General features: G+C 35.4%; 1 protein-coding gene across 2 annotated transcripts in view; it reads left to right on the forward strand.

Moving 5' to 3' along the window:
• CLGN (calmegin) overlaps positions 1-23346 on the forward strand; it is a 29413-nt gene extending 6067 nt beyond the window's left edge. Inside the window, exons 4-14 of one of the 2 annotated variants that reach the window (XM_005877717.2) lie at positions 1911-2052; positions 5616-5697; positions 7243-7435; positions 9788-9977; positions 14818-14931; positions 15058-15208; positions 17201-17416; positions 18326-18451; positions 18852-19011; positions 20017-20117; positions 22801-23346. In XM_005877717.2, coding sequence (XP_005877779.1) covers positions 1911-2052; positions 5616-5697; positions 7243-7435; positions 9788-9977; positions 14818-14931; positions 15058-15208; positions 17201-17416; positions 18326-18451; positions 18852-19011; positions 20017-20117; positions 22801-22881 — 1556 coding nt within the window. In that variant the 3' untranslated portion in view covers positions 22882-23346. Of the gene's footprint in view, positions 1-1910; positions 2053-5615; positions 5698-7242; positions 7436-9787; positions 9978-14817; positions 14932-15057; positions 15209-17200; positions 17417-18325; positions 18452-18808; positions 19012-20016; positions 20118-22800 lie in introns of those variants that run through there. The other variant, XM_005877718.2, reaches the window with a different exon arrangement.
• The last annotated feature ends 372 nt before the right edge of the window (positions 23347-23718 follow it).

Here is a 23718-nt window from a genome sequence, read left to right on the forward strand (position 1 = left end):
GGATTTATTTACCTTCTATGGCTGTCACTGGAACTGAGAGCCGGCTTTAGCTCTGAGGCCTGGCTCCAGCTTGAGGCCTCGGCTGCTGAAAGCAGGTATCTGGGTTTGTTTAGCTTCTATAATTGAAACACTGTTGCAATTCCAGCTCTGAGGCCCGGCTGGCTGAAAGCAGGTTTCTGGGATTTGTTTAGCTTCTATAATTGCAACATTGTTTCTTAGAATTCAGCTCAGAGGCCAGCAGCGGCAGGCGGGGAACCTTGGCTTCCTCTGTCACTGGAGCAAGCAAGCCTCCTGTTTGCTTCAGCTGCCTGGCTGCCAGCCGCCATCTTGGTTGGCAGTTAATTTGCATATCGCCCTGATTAGCCTATGGGAAGCGTGTCGGAGGTACAGTTAATTACCATGTTTGTCTATTATTAGATAGGACTAGAGGCTCGGTGCACAAATTCATGCATGGGTGGGGTCCCTCGACCTGGCCAGTGATCGAGGCCGATGGGGGCCCGCCGGCGGGGGGGAGGGACCACGGAAGGTTGGCCGGCTGGCTGGCTGCAGGAAGTTGGCTGTGGGAGCGCACTGACCATCAAGGAGCAGCTCCTGCATTGAGCGTCTGCCCCCTGGTGGTCAGTGCACATCATAGCTACTGTCCGGTTGTAAGAGTCGCTTAGGCTTGTATACATATAGATAGCTATCCTTAAAATCCTAAAGATAAAGGTGTTACTTCTAAAAAGAAGACCTTTTTGTTTTGGTCAAAACAGGTTAGAAGTGATAATACAGTTTATCAGTGTGAGAGAAGTAACATCAAGTATATTAATCTTCTTTTGAAAAGTATGGTATAACCAAATTAGAGGGAGAAAAGGAAGAGAAACCCAAAAACTTTAAAAAATGCATTTTTAAAAGCTCAATAAAGTCTACAAAATGATAGACCAGAAACACCTTTCTCTGATTCATAAACCTGGTTTAGGTAGTTGCTCTGTGGGTTTTTTCAGAAAGAAAAAAAGTAATATAGAAAGTATTAGTGATTCAAAAATGCTTGTTAATGTTTCAAGTTGGCACAATGCTGGAAAATAGCCAATTTTTGTTAAATTGAGGTTTTTTTTGGAATAGGCAAGCCTACAATTTTCAAAACTAGAACAAATTAATATAAGTTGGTTATTTTCCTTTCTAAAAAGAGGACAGGAGAACATTCCAATACACAAGATTTGGGCTACAGGTATTGTATGCAGCCCATAATCTAATTTCAGGAGCTTCCTGACCTTAAACCTGGGAAATTCTGGCCAGAGAGGGCCTACCTCGGCTTTGCAACGGCACAGCTTGTGCTTATCCAGTGCCTATCCAGTGCTTGCTACTCTTTTGCCCAGAAGGCCTGAGAGCTGATTGGCTTAGCCTGGGAAGGGTGACTACAATTTGTGTTCATTGGACATACAATTTTCAAAATAAAATTTAAATCCTCACAATAACTTCTGCAAAATAAGAAAAGTACTATTGAATACCATGTGTTTCAAAATGAGGTGAACACATTTTGTATTAAAGATGTTCTCTGTCTTGTTTGTAACTTTAAAATATCTCAGTTTAAAAATACAATGTTGAGACAAAGCATATTTTGTAATTTCATTGATAAAAAATTTTTCAGAGAAATCCAAAAACGAAGCCAGCTTTAAAAGGGCTTTGATCAGATACTGTAGTGTTTGTTATTAGTTTCCACAATTTCAGCAAAGAAAATGAAACCATTCTCTGGTAAGAGAAAAAGGAATAGGCATACATACAGTTGCAGATATTATTTTCTGATATTAAAATTTGCTTTATTTTTCCCAATTCAGCTTTCACGGAAAAGTCCTAACAGTCACCACTGCTGATGAATAATTTTTAAGTCAGTGTTTTGGTTGTAGTTTAATTTGCTCTGCTTTATATTTTAGGAAGATGGGAAATAGAAGAACTGAAAGAAAACCGAGTGCCTGGTGACAGAGGACTGGTGTTGAAATCCAGAGCAAAGCATCATGCAATATCTGCTACATTAGCAAAGCCCTTCATTTTTGCTGATAAACCTTTGATAGTTCAGTAAGTTTTATGTTTTTAAAGATTTTCTTAAATTTATATTAGTTTTATATAATTTGATTTGTGAGGATAACTATAATGGTTATAAAATGGGCTAAAAATCCAGATTTTCCTTTTCAGTTTTACTTAAACACACAATGCATGTGTACACACAAACACTCCGGGGTTTTGAGTGAAAAGCAGTTAATTCTATATAATAAAAGGGTAATATGCAAATTGACCCTAACGGCAGAATGACCAGAATGACTGCTCAACCAGTCACTATGAGGCATACTGACTACTTCTCGGTCCCTTTCCCTGGCTGGCAGGCTCCAATTGCCCGGTGGCAAACGGGGAACTAGGGTTAGGGGGTGGCGCCAGCTGCAGGCAGCCAGGGAAGATGGCCCTGATCGCAGGCCAGGCTTAAGGACCATACCCGCGCACGAATTTTGTGCGCCGGGCCTCTAGTTTAAAAATAATAGACAGTGATTGAGTCTAGACATAATAGGATAATTAAGCTATATTTACATTTATAGATATAACTTACAAATTGCTCTTTCTCGTGCTTAGCTTTTCATAGAGCACTTTGTTCCTCAAGTTACCTATAATAAAGCTACATCTTTTTATGTTATTTTACCTAAAATAGTGAATGTGTATATTTAAGTCACTTGTGAATTATTTATTTTACTTTATAGTCTTCAAAGACCTGAATTTCTTTGACAGCTACTGCCTAAAATAAAACTATTGAGAAGGCTTTGAGGAAAACAAACTGTCCTTTATTTAAAAAATGAAAAAGGATAAAACAAAACCTTTCTTCTGATCATAAGAGAAGCTAACATTTTTTTTGCATTTTTTGACATATTAACTGATGCCTACTTTAATTATATAGAAAAGGAATATAGTTAAATGAAAATTACATTGCCCACATATTCAAATGTTATTTATTAATTAAAAATTTTAATATCAATTCAAATCTTAAAGTTAACCATGGTACGAAAACTATAGGATTGAGTCACACATAACATTAAAAAATTTCACTAGCATAACACGTTTAAAATTCATCTATTATTACAACTTCATTTAAACATTTTTATAATATTAATTATAATTTTATAAATTTTCATAATTTATGAAAGCAATGGTAGTTTTGACTCATAAAAACCAATGTAGGAAATTTAGAAAATTTTAGTCATGAGAAAATAAACTCTCCCTTGCACAATTATACTTACATTGTTCCTTTTTTTTTCCATTACCCACCTCCATTAGGCTCCGCCTCCTCCCCAGACCTCTACCTCGCTATTGTCTATGTCCATGGGTTAATCATGTATGCATATAAGTTCTTTGGTTTATCTCTGTCTGCATCCATGGCTTATGCATATAAGTTCTTTGGTTGATCTCTTCCCACCCCCACCTGCTTCCCTCTGAGAATCCTTAGTCTGTTGCATGCTTCCATGTTTCTGGATCTATTTCGTTTGTCAGTTTATTTTGTTCATTAGATTTCACATATAAGTGAGATCATGTGTTATTTGTCTTTCTCTGACTGGCTTATTTCACTTAGCATAATACTCTCTAGGTCCCTCCATATTGTCTCAAAGGGTAAGAGGTCCTTCTTTTTTATAGCTGCATAGTATTCCATTGAATAAATGTATCACAGTTTTTTTTATCCACTCATCTACTGATGGGCACTTGGGCTGTTTCCAGCACCAAAATGAAAAGGGAACAGCTGGAAAGAATATATTTGCCAATGATAAATTTTATAAAGGGTTAATTTCCAAAATATAGAAAGTACTCATGTAACTCAACAAAGGGAAAACGAACAATCCAGTTTAAAAAATATAGCAGTGTTATTTACAATAGTTAAGAGAAGTTAACATTTTTTTAAAAATATATTCCATTGCTGTGACAGGGTAATCATTATGACAGTCCTTTGAGGTGTAGGTATGGGCAGTGTGTCCATATGAGAGATGAGCAACTAGAGACTTAGAGCTTAAATAATTTATTTACCCATTGCTGTGACAGGGTAATCATTATGACAGTCCTTTGAGGTGTAGGTATGGGCAGTGTGTCCATATGATAGATGAGCAACTAGAGACTTAGAGCTTAAATAATTTGCCTTTACCCTCAGAGTCACTAGAGTAAGTGGCAGAATCAAGAATAAATCTCAGGTCTTTTTTACTGCAAAGTATACACTTGTCACCATATTGTAGAGATCTTGAGAACTAAAGCAGAGTAAAAATAGGAGGGGAGATAACCATGATCTGGCATCTCAGATAATCACTCAAAATGTTACTGTATTTCTTGTTCTTTTCAATATAAAATGTATACACTAACTGTGTTCACACTGTTAAAGTTTTGTATTCTATTTTTTTTACTCTATTATCATTAAAGTTTCTTTTAGAAAGATTTTAAACAATAGTTCATTAAAATTACCACTAGTTTCTGTTGTTTTTCTAGTTTTTATCTTTCTTTTTTATATATATCTATCATATCTATAGATATATACATTTTTTTAATTGATTTCAGAGAGGAAGGGAGAGGGAGAGGGAGATAGAAACATCAACGATGAGAGAGAATCATTGATCAGCTGACTCCTGTACGCCCCCTACTGGGGATTGAGCCTGCAACCTGGGCATGTGCTCTTGACCAGAATCAAACCTGGGACCCTTCAGTCTGCATGCTGACGCTCTGTCCATTGAGCCAAACCAGCTAGGGCTAGTTTTTATCTTTCTTTTTCTTAAATTCATTAAACCAAATCATAACTTTTTGGTTTTCACTGTTTTTCACTGATAGACAGTTCCTCATTGATTTATATAATTTGTAATTAATCACTTTACCCAAATTCTCTTCTAAATACTGTTTAATAAGTCTGTGTCTCATTGCCTAACTAGTTCCTTAAGGTGTTTGTTTTGTTTGTGTGTATGTGGGGGGGGGGATTTTTTGCTGAGAAGTACTCAGTGTTGTAAATCCATGAAAAGACACTCATGTTAGTTCTCTCCTTTAGCTGTTATACTATATTTCCCATCTCTCCTGGCTGTTAAAATCTGAAATACTCCAAGTTATTGATTGAGATTATGAAGACTCTTTGCTGGAGGCATTTCATTGGATGTACAATTCTTTAACATGGTTAGGTATAATTGAACTAAAAGACAAATTAGTAGTGCACTGAATATCTATGATCATTAGCAATTCCTTAGAGTTCTATTGCTGTGGCTATCGATGGTCCTCATAGTCTTTGTTTTTTAGTCTATTAAGAAATATGTAGGGTATACCTTATCTGAATTTGAAGTTTCCTATTATTGTTTTAGTCAAAGTATTTTATTCTTAATTCTGCAGTTTTGATGGAAAAATTATTTCAAAGGTTAGTTGGCTTTTTAATACTTGATAATCATTCTACTTTTAACGTTTTAAGGATGTGCATAGAGAAAGCATTCTGCTTATGTCCTCTAGGCTGTGGATGTGCTTATAATGGGCTTTCTGGCAATATAAAATATTCATGTTTAAATGAATGGAGAGTGATGTAGTAGATTTTTAAAGAGCAATTAGTAATTTTTACTTATCAGCAGTGTGATTTTTTTCCCTTTATTTAGATATGAAGTAAATTTTCAAGATGGTATTGATTGTGGAGGTGCATACATTAAACTCCTAGCAGACACTGATGATTTGAATCTGGTATGATATTTTAATGTTAATAAGTATTAAAGTTAATAAGTACTTTAAGGAGTAATTGATAAAATTAAAAAATTTTAATTTTCAACTGAAATTGAAAACAACTTTGAAAATCTTTATCTAACATGAGTTTTCATGGCTTTTATAGTGTGCCTTCAAGTTTGATGTACAGCCGTATTACTTGATGGCATCAATTTTTGTAATTTTTAGCAACATAAAAAAAATTTCCATGTCTATAAATAAGAAATAACATGGTGCTTATAAATGTCAGTGAAAGATCAACTTAGAGTTATTTTCTTTACCAAATAAGAATCATATATTTGTTCAGAAAAATAAGATAACAGAGCAAAGTAGTGAAACAGAATGATCAAAGAACTAAATAAAAAAGGTGGGCCAGTTCAGGAATTGGCAGCCCACAAAACATAACTAAAAATGTTTCATAAAGAAGCAGCTTGTATTAAGCCCATTTGAAGGCTGGGGATGTTGAACTCGTACAGCGTTCTCCTACAGGAGGCTGGCAGGGTGCCTGCATACAGCAGGAATAAGATGCGGGAGATAGTGAGATACCTGTCAGAACACATGGCTCTGTACAGGCTGTGGACATGGAGTGAAGGAGTCCTGCGCCACTGTTTGGACCTGGTAAAGGGGAGGTTATATAGTAAATGTGCAGGCTCTTGTTTAGGTATTACCAGGTGACAATCACCGGAGGGTATAACGACAATAATAAAACCTAGTGCCAAGTATTTCTTTAAGCACTTTATCTAATTCAGTTGATTCTCAGAGAAACCTTTTAACATAGGGTCACCGGAGGGTATAACCACAATAATAAAACCCAGTGCCAAGTATTTCTTTAAGCACTTTATCTAATTAATTCAGTTGATTCTCAGAGAAACCTTTTAACATAGGTACAGGTACTATTATTATCTCCATACTTCAGAGGTGATGAAACAAAACTACAGAGCGGTTAAGGAATTTGCCAGGGCCACATGCAGCTAATATAAGTGGCAGCCGTAGGACTTGAGCCCCGGCATCTTACTCTAGATCCCATGCTCTTAACCAGTAGGCCATGTCAAATGAGAAATTACTAGCAGTAAAACAGCAGGAAAAACAGTCTCTGTGTCTGTTTTTGTTTCTGAATTTCTCTTCACTCTGCTCAGGAGGGTCATTTTCTAGTGTATTCCTGCATAATAGTGATGGATAATTGTTGTCTTGAGGTCATAAGTATGCTTTTCTCTATACTGAATTTTCTTAATAAAATATTAGTAATATAGATTTGCATAAAGTAAATACGCTTATTATGATGTTGCTAGGGTGGTTTCAGCTTCCCTCCTACATCTTTATGAAGGAAGAAGTGTGTGCTTTAAAAAAATTTATTTTGAATAGTATTTGTCATTTTTCCACATCCTTTTTTTGTCATGTGTGTTAAATAATTCTTTGGTGAATTAGCATTTAATATATTTTTGTAAAGTCGGCCCAATTGGATAGACTAGAGAAATTCATTAAATACTCTAATTCTGGATTAATCCCATCACTCATCTCTCTTTGAAGGAAAACTTTCATGATAAAACATCCTATACCATTATGTTTGGACCAGATAAATGTGGAGAAGATTATAAACTTCATTTTATCTTCAGACATAAACACCCCAAAACTGGAGTTTTTGAAGAGAAACATGCCAAACCTCCAGAAGTAGACCTGAAAAAGTTCTTTACAGACAGGAAGACTCATCTATATACCCTTGGTATATCCTTTTCATTCATTCATTCATTCAAAAATATTTGCTGACTGCTGATATTTTTCATGGCAAGTGCTTTGGGAGAAACAAACATGGATCCTATCTTTTTAGGAAAAAAGACAGGCATAATTCTAATATAGGTTGGAAGTAAAATACCATTTGAGAGGTACAGATGAGTTAGTCAAGAGTTCAAAATCAGTATCACTTCCAGTTTGGTGACTCTAAGAAAACCTAGTAAAGGAGATTGTATCTGAACTAGTCTTGAAATGTAGATAGAATATGGAAAGTAGGAGGTGAAAAGGATGTTTTAGGCACTATGATATTAGTAGTGCTGTAAGAATAGAAAGCTGGAAATAAGATCAAAGAGGAAGAAGTCTGTAAGGCCAAGCTGAAAGCTTAGACTTTATTCCAGAGGCAGTTGTGATTACTGATAGGTCCTACCTCAGGGTGGTTGTGTCTATATCTAAACTTAGAAAGGGAAAGCATTGAGCAACCATGCATCAACACACCTAGCTTTACTTTATGAAAATAGGAGTCTGTATAGACGTTCAGGGGGCAGAACTTTATAGGGGTCATTCCTCCCCTTCCCAAGTACATATGGTTGTAGAGCTATGGTCTGCCCAGGATTCTGTAAAATCACAGCATGAGAATCCAACAGGACAACTCCATCCAAGACTGAGGCATTTCAGCTTTCCTCCCAAAGATTGCAGTTGCAGAAATATTCACCTGGTCTGCACAGGCAATGACCAGTTTCATTTTTAATGGAAACATTGACATCAAAGACTGTATATGAAATTGGAAAATAGTACTGGACGTTTTGGGGAACATATGTTGTAGAAATCATGTGAAATTATAACTAAGACAAATTAATGTAATCAGACTTTACTGTACAAACCTGGTCAGAAACAATTTGGTAGTATATATTAAAGACCATAAGAGGTTTATGTCTTTTGAAACCACAGTTCCACTTTCAAGAATTTATCCAAATGACCTCTGTGTGAAAATATGCTATAAATTAGAAGCAACCCAAGTGTTATATTAGTGGTTTTCTTTACAATGCAAAATGATAACTATGAAATGTTTAGCAACAGGAAAGCAATGCTTATAATATTAAAATGGGGAAAGAAAAGATTCAAATTGGAGGCATATCATAGTGGCCACTAGGCAAAGTATGCAAGCACATAGAAAAAGACTAGAAAAAAAAAGAACTAAAATTGTCATTAATCATCTCATATGTACCATGCTCTATGCTAGGCACTTTGTTTAGAACCATCATGTGAGGGGAGCAGTTTCTATTTTGCCTTAATTTAGCTTAAGTAACTTGCCCTAAGAAGCAATAGTAACTGATAGGACTGGAATTGAAATTCAGGTGTGACTCTTAAACAGGTGCTTTTCTATATATAGGATTTTACTATATATAAAATCTTTATTGTGTTAAGATTCAGTGACTTTTTTCTTTAGAAAAAAACCCCTCTGTAATACTGTTATATTTTTATAACATTGTTCTGTAATTGTTCTAAGTACCTTACAGAGTACCTTCTGTAAACATGGAAGGGGGTCACTAGGCAAAATTTATATCTTTGGAAAGAATGATAGATGAAAATAGCTGCCTAACATTTGTTTTCAATAAGCTAAGGAAATACAAGCTGCCAACAAATGTCAGGATCGTCTGACTCACCTAGTTACATGGGCTACGGCTTCCTGAAGAAACGGCTCTGAAATAGAGCCAGTCTCCAGCGGGTTCAGTCACAACAATGCCAAATTATGTCAAATTCAAGTACTGCAATTCAGACACAAACCCAAATAATGCAAACACACACTCAATATTGTCTCTTCTTTTCTCCACTATTTCCTCTTCTACTAACAGCTGAGATTATAACACAATATTACTACAACAAAGGAAAAAAGTCAAGATAAGAGTAAGAGTAAGACCTTAAATGCAAAACTACTAACTAGATCCTTCCTAATTCAAGAAAAAGGTGTTTCTCAAGAAAAATCTGGTAAAGAATGTTTTCTGAATAAATTTCACAATTGAAATTGATTTTTTAAAAATTAGAGTTTAAAAAGTACACAGCAAATAAGCGTTATGTAAAAAACATCTTTGGACAAAAAAAAATCCATTGAGAAGTAATGGTGCATTTTATTAAATTATGTTGTTACTTAAAATTTTATCTTTGATTTTAGAAATCACTAAATCTAGTGATTTCAGCATATTTTAACTTAATACATTGGTAACTGCTCTATTTCTGGTTGAGAGAAAATTTTACCCATGAAGTTTAGGGTAGTTTTATTATTTAAAAGATTATTTTTAAATGTCTATCAATAAGATAACTATAATATTTTTAAATTGGTCTTTAGTGATGAATCCAGATAACACATTTGAAGTGTTAATTGATCAAATAGTTGTAAACAAAGGAAGCCTACTAGAGGATGTGGTTCCTTCTATCAATCCTCCCAAAGAAATTGAAGATGCCAGTGATAAAAAACCTGACGACTGGGATGAAAGAGCAAAAATTCCCGATCCTTCTGCCATCAAACCAGACGACTGGTAAGCAAAGTTTTTGGTAGTAAAGCATTATTTGGTATAATTAAATAATGGCACAAAACCTCTAAGTGAAGTTTACTACTAATGAAATGTATTCTTTTAAACATCAGAACTACTTATTTTGATTATTTTGGGTGAAGTACTTTTCTAAAATAGATTTGGAACTTCCCTGCTTTTTAATTATCTTAATTTTCATTTTAATTTAATTAACATTTTAACTTGGTTGCTTTTTTTCAATGTATTTTTATTTTTATGCTCCCAGTGCTATGGAGAGAAAGTTCCATAACTCTAACACATTATCACTTTATTTTAATTTCTAGTTTAATCTTTGTCATGTGTATGCATATTTTGCAGAGTTGTAGTCTTTTCCATTACTTAGACTTAAAATAGGTATGTCTTCAACATCTTATAAAACTACTAGAGGCCCGGTACACAAAAATTTGTGCACTGGGGGGGAAGGGGGGGTTCCCTCAGTCCGGCCTGTGCCTTCTCGCAGTCTGGGACCCCTCAGGGGATGACTACCTGCTGGCTTAGGCTCGCTTCCCCGGGGGATTGGGCCTAAGCTGGCAATCAGACATACCTCTAGCAGCCTGGAAGCCCTCGGGGGATATCCACTTGCTAGCTGGGAGCAGGCCTAAGCTGCAGTCGGACATCCTTAGCGCTGCTGAGGAGGCAGGAGAGGCTCCCACCACCATCGCTGTACTGGCAGCCATCAGCCTGGCTTGTGGCTGAGCAGAGCTCCCCCTATAGGAGCGCACTGACCACCAGGGGGCAGCTCCTGCATTGAGCGTCTGCCCCCTGGTGGTCAGTGTGTGTCATAGTGACCAGTCATTCCCAGTCTTTCTGCTGTTAGGGTCAGTTTGCATATTACCCTTTTATTATATAGGATATAGAAGTCAGTCATGCCAGTTTGCTTAACCATAATTGTTTTGCTAGCTGAGTATTTGTGTCATTTTTATTCTACAGGATTATGAATATTTTCCCTAAAAGAAATGTATTCAATTCCTGAGTTCCCATAGCTTGAGTCCGGATGGTGAGAGATACCTGTATATGTCTCTATTTCCTCTATTCCCAGTAACCTTATCATTTTTTTTTTCTGCTGATTGGGTAACAGTACTGGTTTCGCTAAGTAGATTATCTGTCTGTTTATATTTAACCCATTATATTAGTTATCTATTGCTATGTAACAAATTATCTAAAAACTTAGCAGCTGAAGACAAGAGACATAGCACATCCAGTTCCTGAGTTGGGGATCTGGAAGTGGTTAGCTGTGTGGTATGAATACTAAGTATGAGTTTATAAAGTTCTGTTCTTATTTTACTAAGTTTTTTTTTCATGATTAAGTGTTGGATTTTGTAAAATGCTTTTGTGCATCTATTGAAATTATCATATAGATTTCCTCCTTTATTTTCTTAGTATGGTAAATTATATTGATTGATTTTCTAACCTTACAGTCCACTTGGTCAGCAATTATTGTTCTTTGTACATTTGCTAGACTCTAATTGCTTTTTTTCTGTCAGGTGTAGTATAGTATAATTTCATACAGTTAAATTCATATATATATATGAATATAGTTCTGTTAGTTGTAATGGACATAAACAATGATGTAACTACCACCACAATCATGACATAGAATATTTACATCATCCAAAAAGGTCCATATCCTTTTGTAATCAATCTCCTCCTCCCACCCTTAACCCCAGGGGACAACCACTGATCTGATTTCTGTCCCTTATAGTTTTGTCTTTTTTAGACTATCATATGAAATGAAATCATATAGTGTATAGCTTTTGTTTCTGGCTTCTTTCACTTAGAGTAAGCTTTTTGAGATTATTGTAATTATTGATGTGGTTGGATGCAGACCTACCAACTCACTATTGTTTTCTGTTTGTCCCATATATTCTGTGGTTCTTTGTAAAAAGATTTCCTGACTTCTTTTGGATTGAGCTATTTTATTTTATTTATTTTATTATTCTACTTTTTTCTTTTCTGTTAGCTTATTAGCTTCATTCTGGTTTATTTTACTGGTTGCTCTAGGGTTTACAATATATATCTTTAACTTATTTCAGTCTACTTTCAAGCAGTATTAAACCACTTCATGTCTAAGTGAACATTTCCCCCCTTCCATCCTTTGTGCTTTCATCATATATTTACTTCTATGTATGTGTGAAGGCCACACATATTTATTTTTCAGTCAGTGTCTTTTAATCAGACAATTAAGGGGAAAGTCCTTTTAATTACCCACATATTGACCATTTCTAGTACTTTCTTTTTTAAAAAAAAAATCCTCACCCAAGGATATTCTTATTGGTTTTAGAAAGAGGGAAAAAGGGGGGGGGAGAGAGAGAGAGAGAGAGAGAGAGAGATATTAATGTGAGAATGATTGATTGCCTTCCTTACATGCCCCAACAAGGGATTGAAACAGCAACCTATGTATGTGCCCTGATTGGGAATCGAACCCACAACCTTTTGGTGTATGGGACAAGGCTTCAAACAACTGAGACATACCAGCCAGGGCTCTTGTACTCTTATTCTTTAGTGTAGATACAAATTTCCATCTGTTACTGTTTTCCTTTTGCCTGATAAACTTCTCCTAACACATTGTAGTGTGTGTCTGCTATCATTGAATTCTCTCAACTTGGATTTGTCTGAAGACATCTTTATTTTGCCTTCCCTTTTGAAGGATATTTTCACTATTGGATTAAGGTTGATAGTTATTTTGCAACAGTCATGTCTTTTCTTGGACCTTGCATTGCTTCTGATGAGAAGTCAGTTGTTCCCATCTTAGTTTTTTTACCTAATATGTCATTTTTTTTCCTGTTGGGTTTTAAGATTTATTTTATTATTACCAGGTTTAAACAGTTTGATTTTCTTGTCCCTTGATGTAGATTTTTTTTGTGTGTTTTTCTTCCTTTGGGTTTTTTGAGTTTTTTGGAATGTGGGTTTATAGTTTGAATCAAATTCAGGTAACATTTGGCCATTATTTCTTTAAAGATTTATATGTACCTCCTCATTTCTTTTTGGAGAGCACCACTTAATGTATATTAGATTGCTTTATATTACCCCACAGGTCACTGAGGATCTGGGTGTTTTTTTGTTTTGTTTTGTTTTGTTTTTGTTTTTTAATATATTTTATTGATTTTTTACAGAGAGGAAGGGAGAGGGACAGAGAGTTAGAAACATCAATGAGAGAAAAACATCGACCAGCTGCCTCCTGCACACCTCCTACTGGGGATGTGCCCGCAACCAAGGTACATGCCCTTGACCGGAATCGAACCTGGGATCTTTCAGTCCGCAGGCCGACGCTCTATCCACTGAGCCAAACCGGTTTGGCCTGTTTTGTTTTTTTAACCAATATTTCTCTTTATGCTTCATTTTGGAAAGTGTCTATTTCAGTTTCTTTAAGTTCTTGATTGTTTGTGAACATTGAGGTTACTACCTTTTCAGAACATAGAGTGTTGCTCCTGGAACCAAAAGTGTTAACTGGTTAGCTCTCTTGTAGATAAAGAGGGATACTGATTAGTAATGAAAACGTCTTTGCTTTCAGGCAAATAGTATAATAGGGAAGTAACTTGTTCAAGGAGGGAAGAACACTACAGTTTTTTAAACAATAAAAAATCACTTATTAGAGTATCACTTTATGAATTTATACTATCAGAAAAGGTAGGACTTCATCCTCCTTGTAGGTTTTCTAACATTGCTTCATATTTGTTTCCCCATAAAGTGTAACGCTGACATTGGGAAATAAGTTTGCCCTTAAATGAGAGAAACTGCATATAGAGACCTCACTCTGATTGGTGACATGTATTAGAAGTTGTCATATATGTAAGTGTACAAGAAATGCTCCCTTAAATTTTAAACTCTGATTATTCTGAGCCCTCAGAGACTCAAGATAACACTGACATCAGCCAAGTACCAGTCTTTACACAGAGAGTTGATTGTTTTAGTTTATTTGCTTATTTCATCTTGATTGGAAAATCATAACATAGTCTCTTTTGAAATTTCTACTTTTCTATAAAAGTTATATTAGTAGTTCTATTCAGTACATATTAAAATTGTGGTTATATATTTTAGAGTTTACAAAGTTCTATTTTTAAATTAAAATTACTAAAATTAAATATTTAAAAATATTAGTGTAGGAAAGACCTTTCTAAATATGATATAAAATTGAAAAATTAAAAAGAAAATATTAACAAATTTTAACTACATTAAAATAAATGATTTTTACATGGCAAAAAAAATCACCATAAACTATAATAAAAAGCACATGAGAAACTAGAAAAAATATTTTAAATTCATATAGCTGACTATACTAGTAGAGGGCTAATAGTTTACTAATTTCTAATATATTCCAGGATATTCATGATAGCCTTATTTGTAATAGTACATTTTGGAGAACACTGAATGCCCCTCAGTTGTAGATAGGCTAAATAAATAATGCTACACCCTCCAAGGAGAAGACTGTGGAGCTGTTAGAAAGAATGAAGCAGATGTATGTGTACATGAAATAGGGCTCCTCGGGCAGTCTTCACATGTCAACATCCAATATGTATTTGTTGATGAATGACTGAGTTTTAAATGACAAAAGCAACACTTAACATATTTTATATAGAATGCTCTTTGTATAAAAAAGAATATATACATGTGTGCATGTATGCATAGAGTGCAACAGGAGCAATGTACAAAAAACTGGCAAGTTAGTGGAAGATTTAGGTGATGAGAGATGGGAACATAGTAGGCACAAAGAAGTGCAGGAAATACTTTTGGTACCTTCTGAATTTTGTACCGTGCATTTGTAAACCTTTGAATAATTAATAACTAACATAAAATCCTGGACTTACAGGGATGAAAGTGAACCTGCCCAGATAGAAGATTTAAGTGCTGTTAAACCTGATGGCTGGCTTGACGATGAACCGAAATTTATTCCAGATCCCAGTGCTGAGAAGCCTGATGACTGGTAAGCATCTTTCATCTCCAGAGGTCCACCCATTGCATGTTTCTTAGTTGCTTTTTTGTTGCTAGTGTATATGACTGACAGTAGAGAATTGAGGTTATTATATTTGCTTTGTTTTAATGTCCTAAGGAATGAAGACATGGATGGAGAATGGGAGGCACCTCTTATTTCCAATCCAGCCTGTCAGATTGGGTGTGGTGAATGGAAATCTCCCATGATAGATAACCCAAAATATAAGGGAGTATGGAGACCTCCAATGATAGATAATCCTAATTACCAGGTAAGGACCACTTGTTCCAATCCCATTGTAGAGTCAAAATGTTATGCTAGTTCTATTATACTAGTGCCCCGGTGTACAGATTCATGCACATTGAAAGGAAATTAATTAGAAGGTGGCCGGCGGGGCGGCTGCGGAGTGAGCGGGGTCCCTCCAGCAGGTGGGGTCCCTCGGCCTGGCCTGTGGGGATCGGGACAAAACTGGCTCTCTGATATCCCCAGAGGGGTCCTGGATTGCAAGAGGGCAGTTCTCGGGTGACGCACCCCGGAATCGAGCTCCCTCCTCTCTGGTTTTGGGGTATGTCACTTGAGAACCGCTGCTGCCAAGTTACCACAGTTTGGCAGCTCCTGCATTGAGTGTCTGCCCCATGGTGGTCAGTGTGCGTCATAGCTACTGGTCGTATGGTCAGATGGTCGCTTAGCCTTTTATATATATAGATATCTAGTTATTGATGTTATATTAATGTTAGAAAATTGATTTGTAATAGTGTGTCTTTGGCTATTTTAAGAAGTCAAAGAAGATAGACTCCAACTAATCTATAATAATAAAAGTATAATATACTAATTATACCGGACGTCCTTCCAGACAAAGCCGGGGCTGCGAGGGAAGCCTGGGTCCTGGGTGCCTGCTGGCAGCCGGAGGGAAGCCCAGGTCCTGGGTGCCAGAGGGAAGCCGGTGCCGGCAGCCAGGGGAAGGAAGGCCTACTCTTGCACAAATTTTGTGCATCAGGCCTCTAGTTTATATTTTAAAAGTAAAGCATTCTTTAATTTTCTGGAGAAATAAAGAACTGGAGATCAGTCACTTCATACTCTATTTCCCCTAATAATCATTGTGGAATAAAGTTCTATTTTAGAATGAAATATAAGAAATGACTTCTGATCAAGAGGACTGTCTGTGCTTAACTAATGTGCTGCTTACTTTCTGGTGTTATTAAAATTTGGATTTTTTTTTCTAAAACGAGTCAGATAGCTTTTGAGTGTACCTACTTTTTTGTGGTAGAAGTCCATTATGTTACCCATTTAACCTTGCATTTTTATCTAATTATTCATTGACATTTTCTAACATGTATTTTACATATGCAGTTACATATTCTAATTGCTCACTTTAGTTTTTATTCATAGCATTTATCACCAAATATTTATTTTGGAAACTTTTTTCTTTAATGTCTGTCTCCCTAATCAGACTTTACCCTCCATAATATAAGAACTATGTCCATCACTGTACCCCTAGCTCTGGCATAGTGCCTGGCATGGAATAGCTACACATGATGTCAGAGTGAGTCAGTGAGTGACCATACTGTCAAACTGATTTAATTGGATCGCGTTTAATCGTTTCACACCTAATGGAACTTTTTTGTTGGATAGTTGTTCTGAGGTTCAACCATGATTAATGCCTGTCATGGGTATGTATTAAAAGGAGTGGCTCTATTTTTGCCAAACAGTGATCTCTATGATTTGGGCAATTTTAATAACATCTTGCCTTAAATTTAGTAAATACTTTACTAAATATAGAAAACTTGTCTACCTGACCAGGTAGCTCAGTTGGTTAGAGTGTCATCCCGTACACTGAAAGGTTGCGGATTCAATTCCAAGTCAGGGCACATGCCTGGGGCGTGTATGGAGGCAACCGATTGATGTCTCTCCCCCACCACCCCCCTCTCAAAATCATTAAAAAACATATCCTCAGGTGAGGGTTGAAAAAAATCGTGTCTAAAATAGTACCATTTACTTGTGAAATTTAATTACTCAAGTTTCTTTGTGTGTTGGATTTTCACTCTGCCTTTTTTTCTGTAGAGTTTAGTCAGTATTATTTACAGGAACATTATGTACAGAATAAGCCCAAGATTTCATTTCCATTGAATTATCAATGAATTAATATCCAAGTTTTCTTTTTCTCTAGTTAGTGTAGATGATTTCACTAAACAACTACTTCTTAAGTAGCATTTATAGTGAAATTATTTTATTTGAAAATGTCTTCCAATTATTTTTCTTCCAGGGAATTTGGAGTCCTCGAAAAATTCCTAATCCGGATTATTTTGAAGATGATCATCCATTCCTTCTGACTTCTTTCTCTGCTCTTGGTTTAGAGCTTTGGTCTATGACCTCTGATATCTACTTTGATAATTTTATTATCTGTTCGGAAAAGGAAGTAGCAGATCGCTGGGCTGCAGATGGTTGGGGAATGAAAAGAATGATAGCAAATGCTAACGAGGTACGGTACTGACCATATAGTAATAATGGGACTTGGTCCTGGTTATAGTCATGCAAATTATCCTTTAAAAGGTAAATAAATATTTAATAATTATTGAGTACCAAATAAATGTACTTAAATTTATATAGCTAGAATATTTAGCTTTACTATATTATGATACTATATAAACTATATAATGAACATTATATGATACATTATCAACTATATAATGAACTATATGTAAGTCTTCATTTCATTCATTAAATTATGATAGCTGTAATGAGGTTATTTGCTGTTTATAGAAATGATACTACTTATTTCTATTTGTAGTCTTTGTCTATAAGTCTTTGTTACCTTGTCAGTTCTAGGCCTAAGTGGTAGCAATAATTCCCAGGTTGATTTTATTAATAAGTCCTTTAAAAGTATAGAATGCGTTATCAGAGCTGTATACTTCTAAATGAACCAGATAACACAAGTTGGGGCAAAAGTAGATTTACAGTTATTCAAATAGAAAATAATACAAATAGAAAATCCATAAATAAGAATTTAAGAATAAACTCTGTTTTGCATACTCACAACTGTAAACCTACTTTTGCCCCACCCTGTGTATATCTATAAAGACTAATTATATCCTGCAATTTAAAGTTACCAAAAAAGAAAATTGTCATTATTTTTGTTGGTAGGTTAGCAGTTTCCACCTATGTAGTAACATATCTTCTACTACAAAGTCTCCCAACAGCAATGGATGCTAATAATTAATAGGTTTAAACTTTATAAAGTATAAGAAAAGAATATGAAGTATTTTTTAGTTTAACAAGTTCACACTCCTTAATATAAAACTCCTAGGTAAAATAAGTTTTGGGGATAGGCTGTATTTCCTGATGAAGGTTTGTAATCTGAGTTACATTTTCATGCTGATTTCCTCTGCAGCCTGGTGTACTTACACAACTAATGGCAGCTGCTCAAGAGCATCCCTGGCTTTGGCTCATTTATCTTGTGACAGCAGGGCTTCCAATAGTATTAATTATTTCATTTTGTTGGCCAAGGAAAGTAAAGGTAAATAAAATGAATTTTCTTCAACTTAAAAAAAATACCTCTTAGTGTTTAAGAGTTCTATGAATTGAGGAAGTGGTTCTTAAACTAAATTTTGCATAGATTTTTTATTGTGTATGATGTCAGTTATTGAAAAAATTTTTTAAAAATATAGTGCTTTGTGGTCCTGGCTGGGTAGCTCAGCTGGTTAGTGTCTTGTCCTCATACACCAAGGTTGTGGGTTTGATCCCCGGTCAGGGCACATACAAGAATCAATCAATGAATGCATAAATAAGTAGAACAACAAATGTATCTCTCTCTCTCTCTCTCTCTCTCTCTCTCTCTCTCTCTCTCTCTTTCTCAATAAATAAACAAAAACAGTGCTTTGCTTTTAGTAAAAATAGCTTATGTTAAACTACCACAGAAAAAATATGAAGATGCAGAGTATAAAAAACCTGACATATGTAAACCACAGACAAAGGGAGCGCTAGAGCAAAAAGTGAAGGAAGAGAAAGCAGCCCTGGAGAAACCAGTCGACTTGGAAGAGGAAAAAAAGCAAAGTGATGGTGAAATTCTTGAAAAGGGTAAGACAGTGACAGTGATTTATAATGAGGACCCTGGCCAAAGCTCATAAAAACAGTAGATTATCTGGGAAACACTAGCTCTTGTACTACTTGTGTATTGTCAGAATTATACCATCTGAATCCCCAAGAATGCGTGACTATAGCAAAGAGGAGTTATCATCCCTGCCTGGGTGTTGTACCTTGAGCAGCCATCACCTTATTCAGTTTTTGTCTTCAAGGAAGAAAGATATTTAAATATTGTTCAGTTGCTTACAAGCCTAGCAACTATGAATTCCACATGCCCCAGCTTTTTGCAAGGACTTTCCTTCACTCCAACAATGCAGATGAGATGGGCTGTGTAGCCCATGGCCTCTGTACAAGAGAATAGGTGTAAGGCAGGTGACTGCAGCAACAAAATCAACATTTCCAATGGCTGTTGTTTATCAGATAGCTTATCAGATCAAATAAATAATTTAATCTCCTGAAAGGGTTGCTGAATCATATGTCCCCTTCCCACCCTATACTAAACTCCTAAAGATGTTAAAGAACTGAGACTTTTTGGTGGCTCTCCATTGAGACCTCCTCACGAACATCTAGGTAAGTGTAAAACTATTGGTATTTGCCTATTGTCCCCAGCCAAGATCCAGGTTGAGCCCTTTATGACTTAAATTATGTCGTGAGCACTGATTTTAACTCTAATAAGTTTATGAAATAGTTGATTTAAAAACACACACACATACATATATTTACATATGTATGTGTACATATATAAACACACACAGAGATTCTTTGGTTTTCATATTACATACAGACTGCTTAAGAATTCTTTAAATCTGTCCCTTCAAATATAATTTATTTATAAAATGTAGTATAATAATTAGTATTTTTAGTTATTTAAAAAATTTATAGAACAGTTTGTTTTTAAACATTAAAACTTAAATAAACCCTCCTTATTGTATTAATTACTTTTCAATAGCAAAATTCTAATTCATCAAGCCTTTGCCTTTAATAAAATCTGTATTCCAGAAGAAGAAGGTGAACCTGAGGAAAAGAGTGAAGGAGAAATTGAAATAATAGAAGGACGAGAAGAAGGTAACAAGTCAAATAAGTCTGGTTCCGAGGATGAGGTGAGCAACTCTAACAGAAAATAAACCAGTTTCTATGTATGATCATTAGCCAAGTGTTTATGTCAATAAAAGCAGAAATCTGGTTTGTAAAGGATTTTTTTGCCATTTTCCTCTCAGCTTTCATAAGAGCCTCAATAATGTTTTTGAAATATGTCCATTAAACAAGCAAGAAAATACTGTAATTTATATCATCTTAATGCCTAATGAAATAGTATAAAGCCAGCCCATGGTTTATAAAATATATAGAGAGGACTGTGTCTATAAAATATTACAACTTTATCATTAAAGTATTCTGTTGAAAGGTATAATAAACAGACCATTTGAATATTTAAAAGGTAATTGTGTTTATTACAACAGTTTCTTAACAGTCATTTTATACACATTCTCATTGATTCAATAATTTATATCCCACATTCTGAAATATTTCACTTATTGATTGGAGAATTGAGTAGTATCTGCCTGATATGGTGCTTTTCTCAAATCTTTAGTAAATTTCCCCATTAACTTGATGGGTCTACTCCTTTTTATATCCTGATATGAAATAGCACTTTCCATAGTACCTTTTAAAAGTCAGTTAAGTCAGTTATGGAATCAGAACCACCCAGGTATAATCAGAACCAGAGCTTTTTTTTTTCTATCCAGCATATACCCAAGGCCGTTTTCTATACTTCTCCAGCCCTTGAAGAGCTGCATAATCTTGGCCCAGTCACAACTCTTACTACTTAGCGTTAGATAGGGTGACAGTACATGATGAAATAAACTTTCTATTTTGTCCATTTGAAGAAATCTCCCAAATAAACTTGCTTTATTGTTATTGTTTTCTAAAGCTGATTCAGTACATATACCTGGTTACTGGTCTTAACTGCTTTGTGAGGTTTTAAAGGGGTTTGGAGATCATTATCTAGGATGAATATCCTAGTTGGGTGGAGGTAATTTCTTCCAGAACAGAGTTTTAAACAGTCATTATTTCAGCTGTCATTCGCTAAATAATAATACTTGCAATCATTCACGTGCATATATATTCTAGTTACATTTTTTATTGTTAACACTATTACAGATGTCCCCCATTTTCTCCCCTTTCCCCCACCCTCCCCACCCCAGGCCTTTATCACACTATTGTCTGTGTCCATGAGCTATGCATATATGCATATCTGTTCTTTGGTTAATCTTTTTCTGTCCCCCGCTCTAGTTACATTTTGCTTCACATAATATTTTGTGTACCTTTAAAATATCTTAATTCCATCTTCCAGTCGTTTAGTCTTCTCATATACATTTGTTAGTGAGCTAAAATAAGCCACTTTTTGTATATTATAACCTTCAAAAATAATTTTAACTCTTTTGTATAATCCTATATAATAAAGAGGTAATATGTAAATTAAATCTCACGTCCTCACAAGATGGCTGCCTATGACCAGGCCAGCAGGGGGGTTAGTGAGGGACGACCAAACGACTGAACAGCAGGCTGCATGGGGCAACCTCACCTCCAAATACCATCACATGAGACATTAGGATTTCAACCTAAGAATTTTGAAGGGAAACATTCAGACCACAGCAGTGAGATAGATAGGAAAGAGTGTGTTGCCTTCTTTATACTAGTACAGTATTTGGCTTCCTGACAAGCCAACAGGGCTGACTTTATTTTCTGGCCTAAACCCTCCTCAAAGATGTACTTTTATTGTTAGAATCAAGGAGTTCCCCGGCCTAGTGGAGAATAAAATATAAGATCCTTTTCAGTCTAATGATCATCTATACTCATAAAAGGGTAATATGCTAATTAGACCAGATATCTTCAGGACATCTATCAGGACATCTTTCCGGACAAAGCCACGGTGGCAGGGGCTGAGGTAGAGGCGGTTAGGGGCAATCAGGCTGGCGGGGGAGGGGGGCAGTTAGGGGCAACCAGGCAGGCAGGCAGGTGAGCGATTAGGAGCCAACAGTCCAGGATTGTGAGAGGGATGTCCGACTGTCGGTTTAGGTCCGATCCCTGGGATCAGGACTAAACCAGCAGTCAGACATCCCCCAAGGGGTCCTGGATTGGAGAGGGTGCAGGCTGGGCTGAGGGGATCCCCCCTTCCCCCCCGTGCATGAATTTCATGCACCAGGCCTCCAGTATATAATAACTCCATTATTTTATATTGTTACACAAGTTTAATTTATGTGTAGATGCTTATTTTAGAAGGATAAGAATTAAAGGAAAGAAAAAACCCAAACCATAAATTTGGTGTTTACCTTTCCTCTCTCCTAATTTGTCTCAAAGTACTATATATGCCAGAAATTCTGTAAAACCACTCCAGCAATTCATTACTTACAGAAATACTGTGATGAAGTTAGTGTTTAATATCTGCCAATGAAAATATCATATAACCTTTAATTATGACAATATCATATAATCTTTAATTAAGTTCTAAATCATAATATAAAATTGTGAATTGAATTGTTAGCAGTATTCCTTGTCAGATGCATATTTGATAAGCAGAGTTATTCTAAAAATGTAATCATGCCAAAAGGTGAAAAAATTAAAACATCAATTTACACATTTTTGGTCAACTGCATGAAGTAAAGGATAAGATAGTATTTGATTTTTAGAATGTATTTTAGAGAATAATAAATATATTATTTACTACCACTTACTAGTTTACATGTAGTATGAAAATAAACATTTTCACAATTCCTTTTTTTCTAGATGAAGGAAGCAGATGAGAGTACAGGATCTGGAGATGGGCCAGTAAAGTCAGTACGCAAAAGAAGAGTACGGAAGGAGTAAACTCTGTTCAAGTATTTTTAATTCCTGAGAGAAATGTGGCGTTCTAAAATCAGTGTGCCAGAACTGAACTTGAATCAGTCTGCACATCCTGTTTTTACTGTCTAGTAATGTTACTCATAATTTCAGACATCCATTGTAGTGGAGTCTATTTCAGGAAAAAAACCAAAAACTTTGAAGTTACCTGGTCTTTGAATTCAGAATAAAAGAAAAGTGGCAAGTTACATATCTGATTTAAAGAGATTAATATCATTATAAGTTACAGTTATTAATAGTTTGGAGAAAGTTTTGGTTTGTACAGAACAAAATAATATGCAGCAGCTTTCATGCTTTTAGAAAAATCAGTTATTGGAATTTCCTCTTGAATGGCTATACTACAATATAACTGGTAGCTCTACAATAAAAACGAGAGTGTTCTGTTGTACAGAGCTAAATGCAATAAAGTTTCTGTATGGTTGTTTAATTCTATCAACATTTGAAAGTGTTATGTGTGACCCACATTTACCTAGTTTGTGTCAAATTATAGTTGTGGTCCATTCAACTTACTAGTAAATTACAGATTCCTTTAAAGAGGTGCTTTGTTGGCCGACAGTTCAACAAAACAGAAATGTCTAAGTGTCATTCACAGAATCACTGGTCAGTAGTGCAGCATAATTTACATTTGAATACAAAGCTAATCAATTCATCAAAATAGTAGATTTTTTTCCCATGCTTTTATAGTTGTTTTGAGTATTCTGGCCTTACCCTACTCATAATATTGTTTATGTGTACAGTGCTCTCAAATAGAATTTAAATATTTTTCTTCTTTAATTTATATCCTTTTAAATAGGTGAGTTATTA

Source organism: Myotis brandtii, unplaced genomic scaffold (genome assembly GCF_000412655.1).
Source record: "Myotis brandtii unplaced genomic scaffold, ASM41265v1 scaffold53, whole genome shotgun sequence".
Lineage (NCBI taxonomy): Eukaryota > Metazoa > Chordata > Mammalia > Chiroptera > Vespertilionidae > Myotis > Myotis brandtii.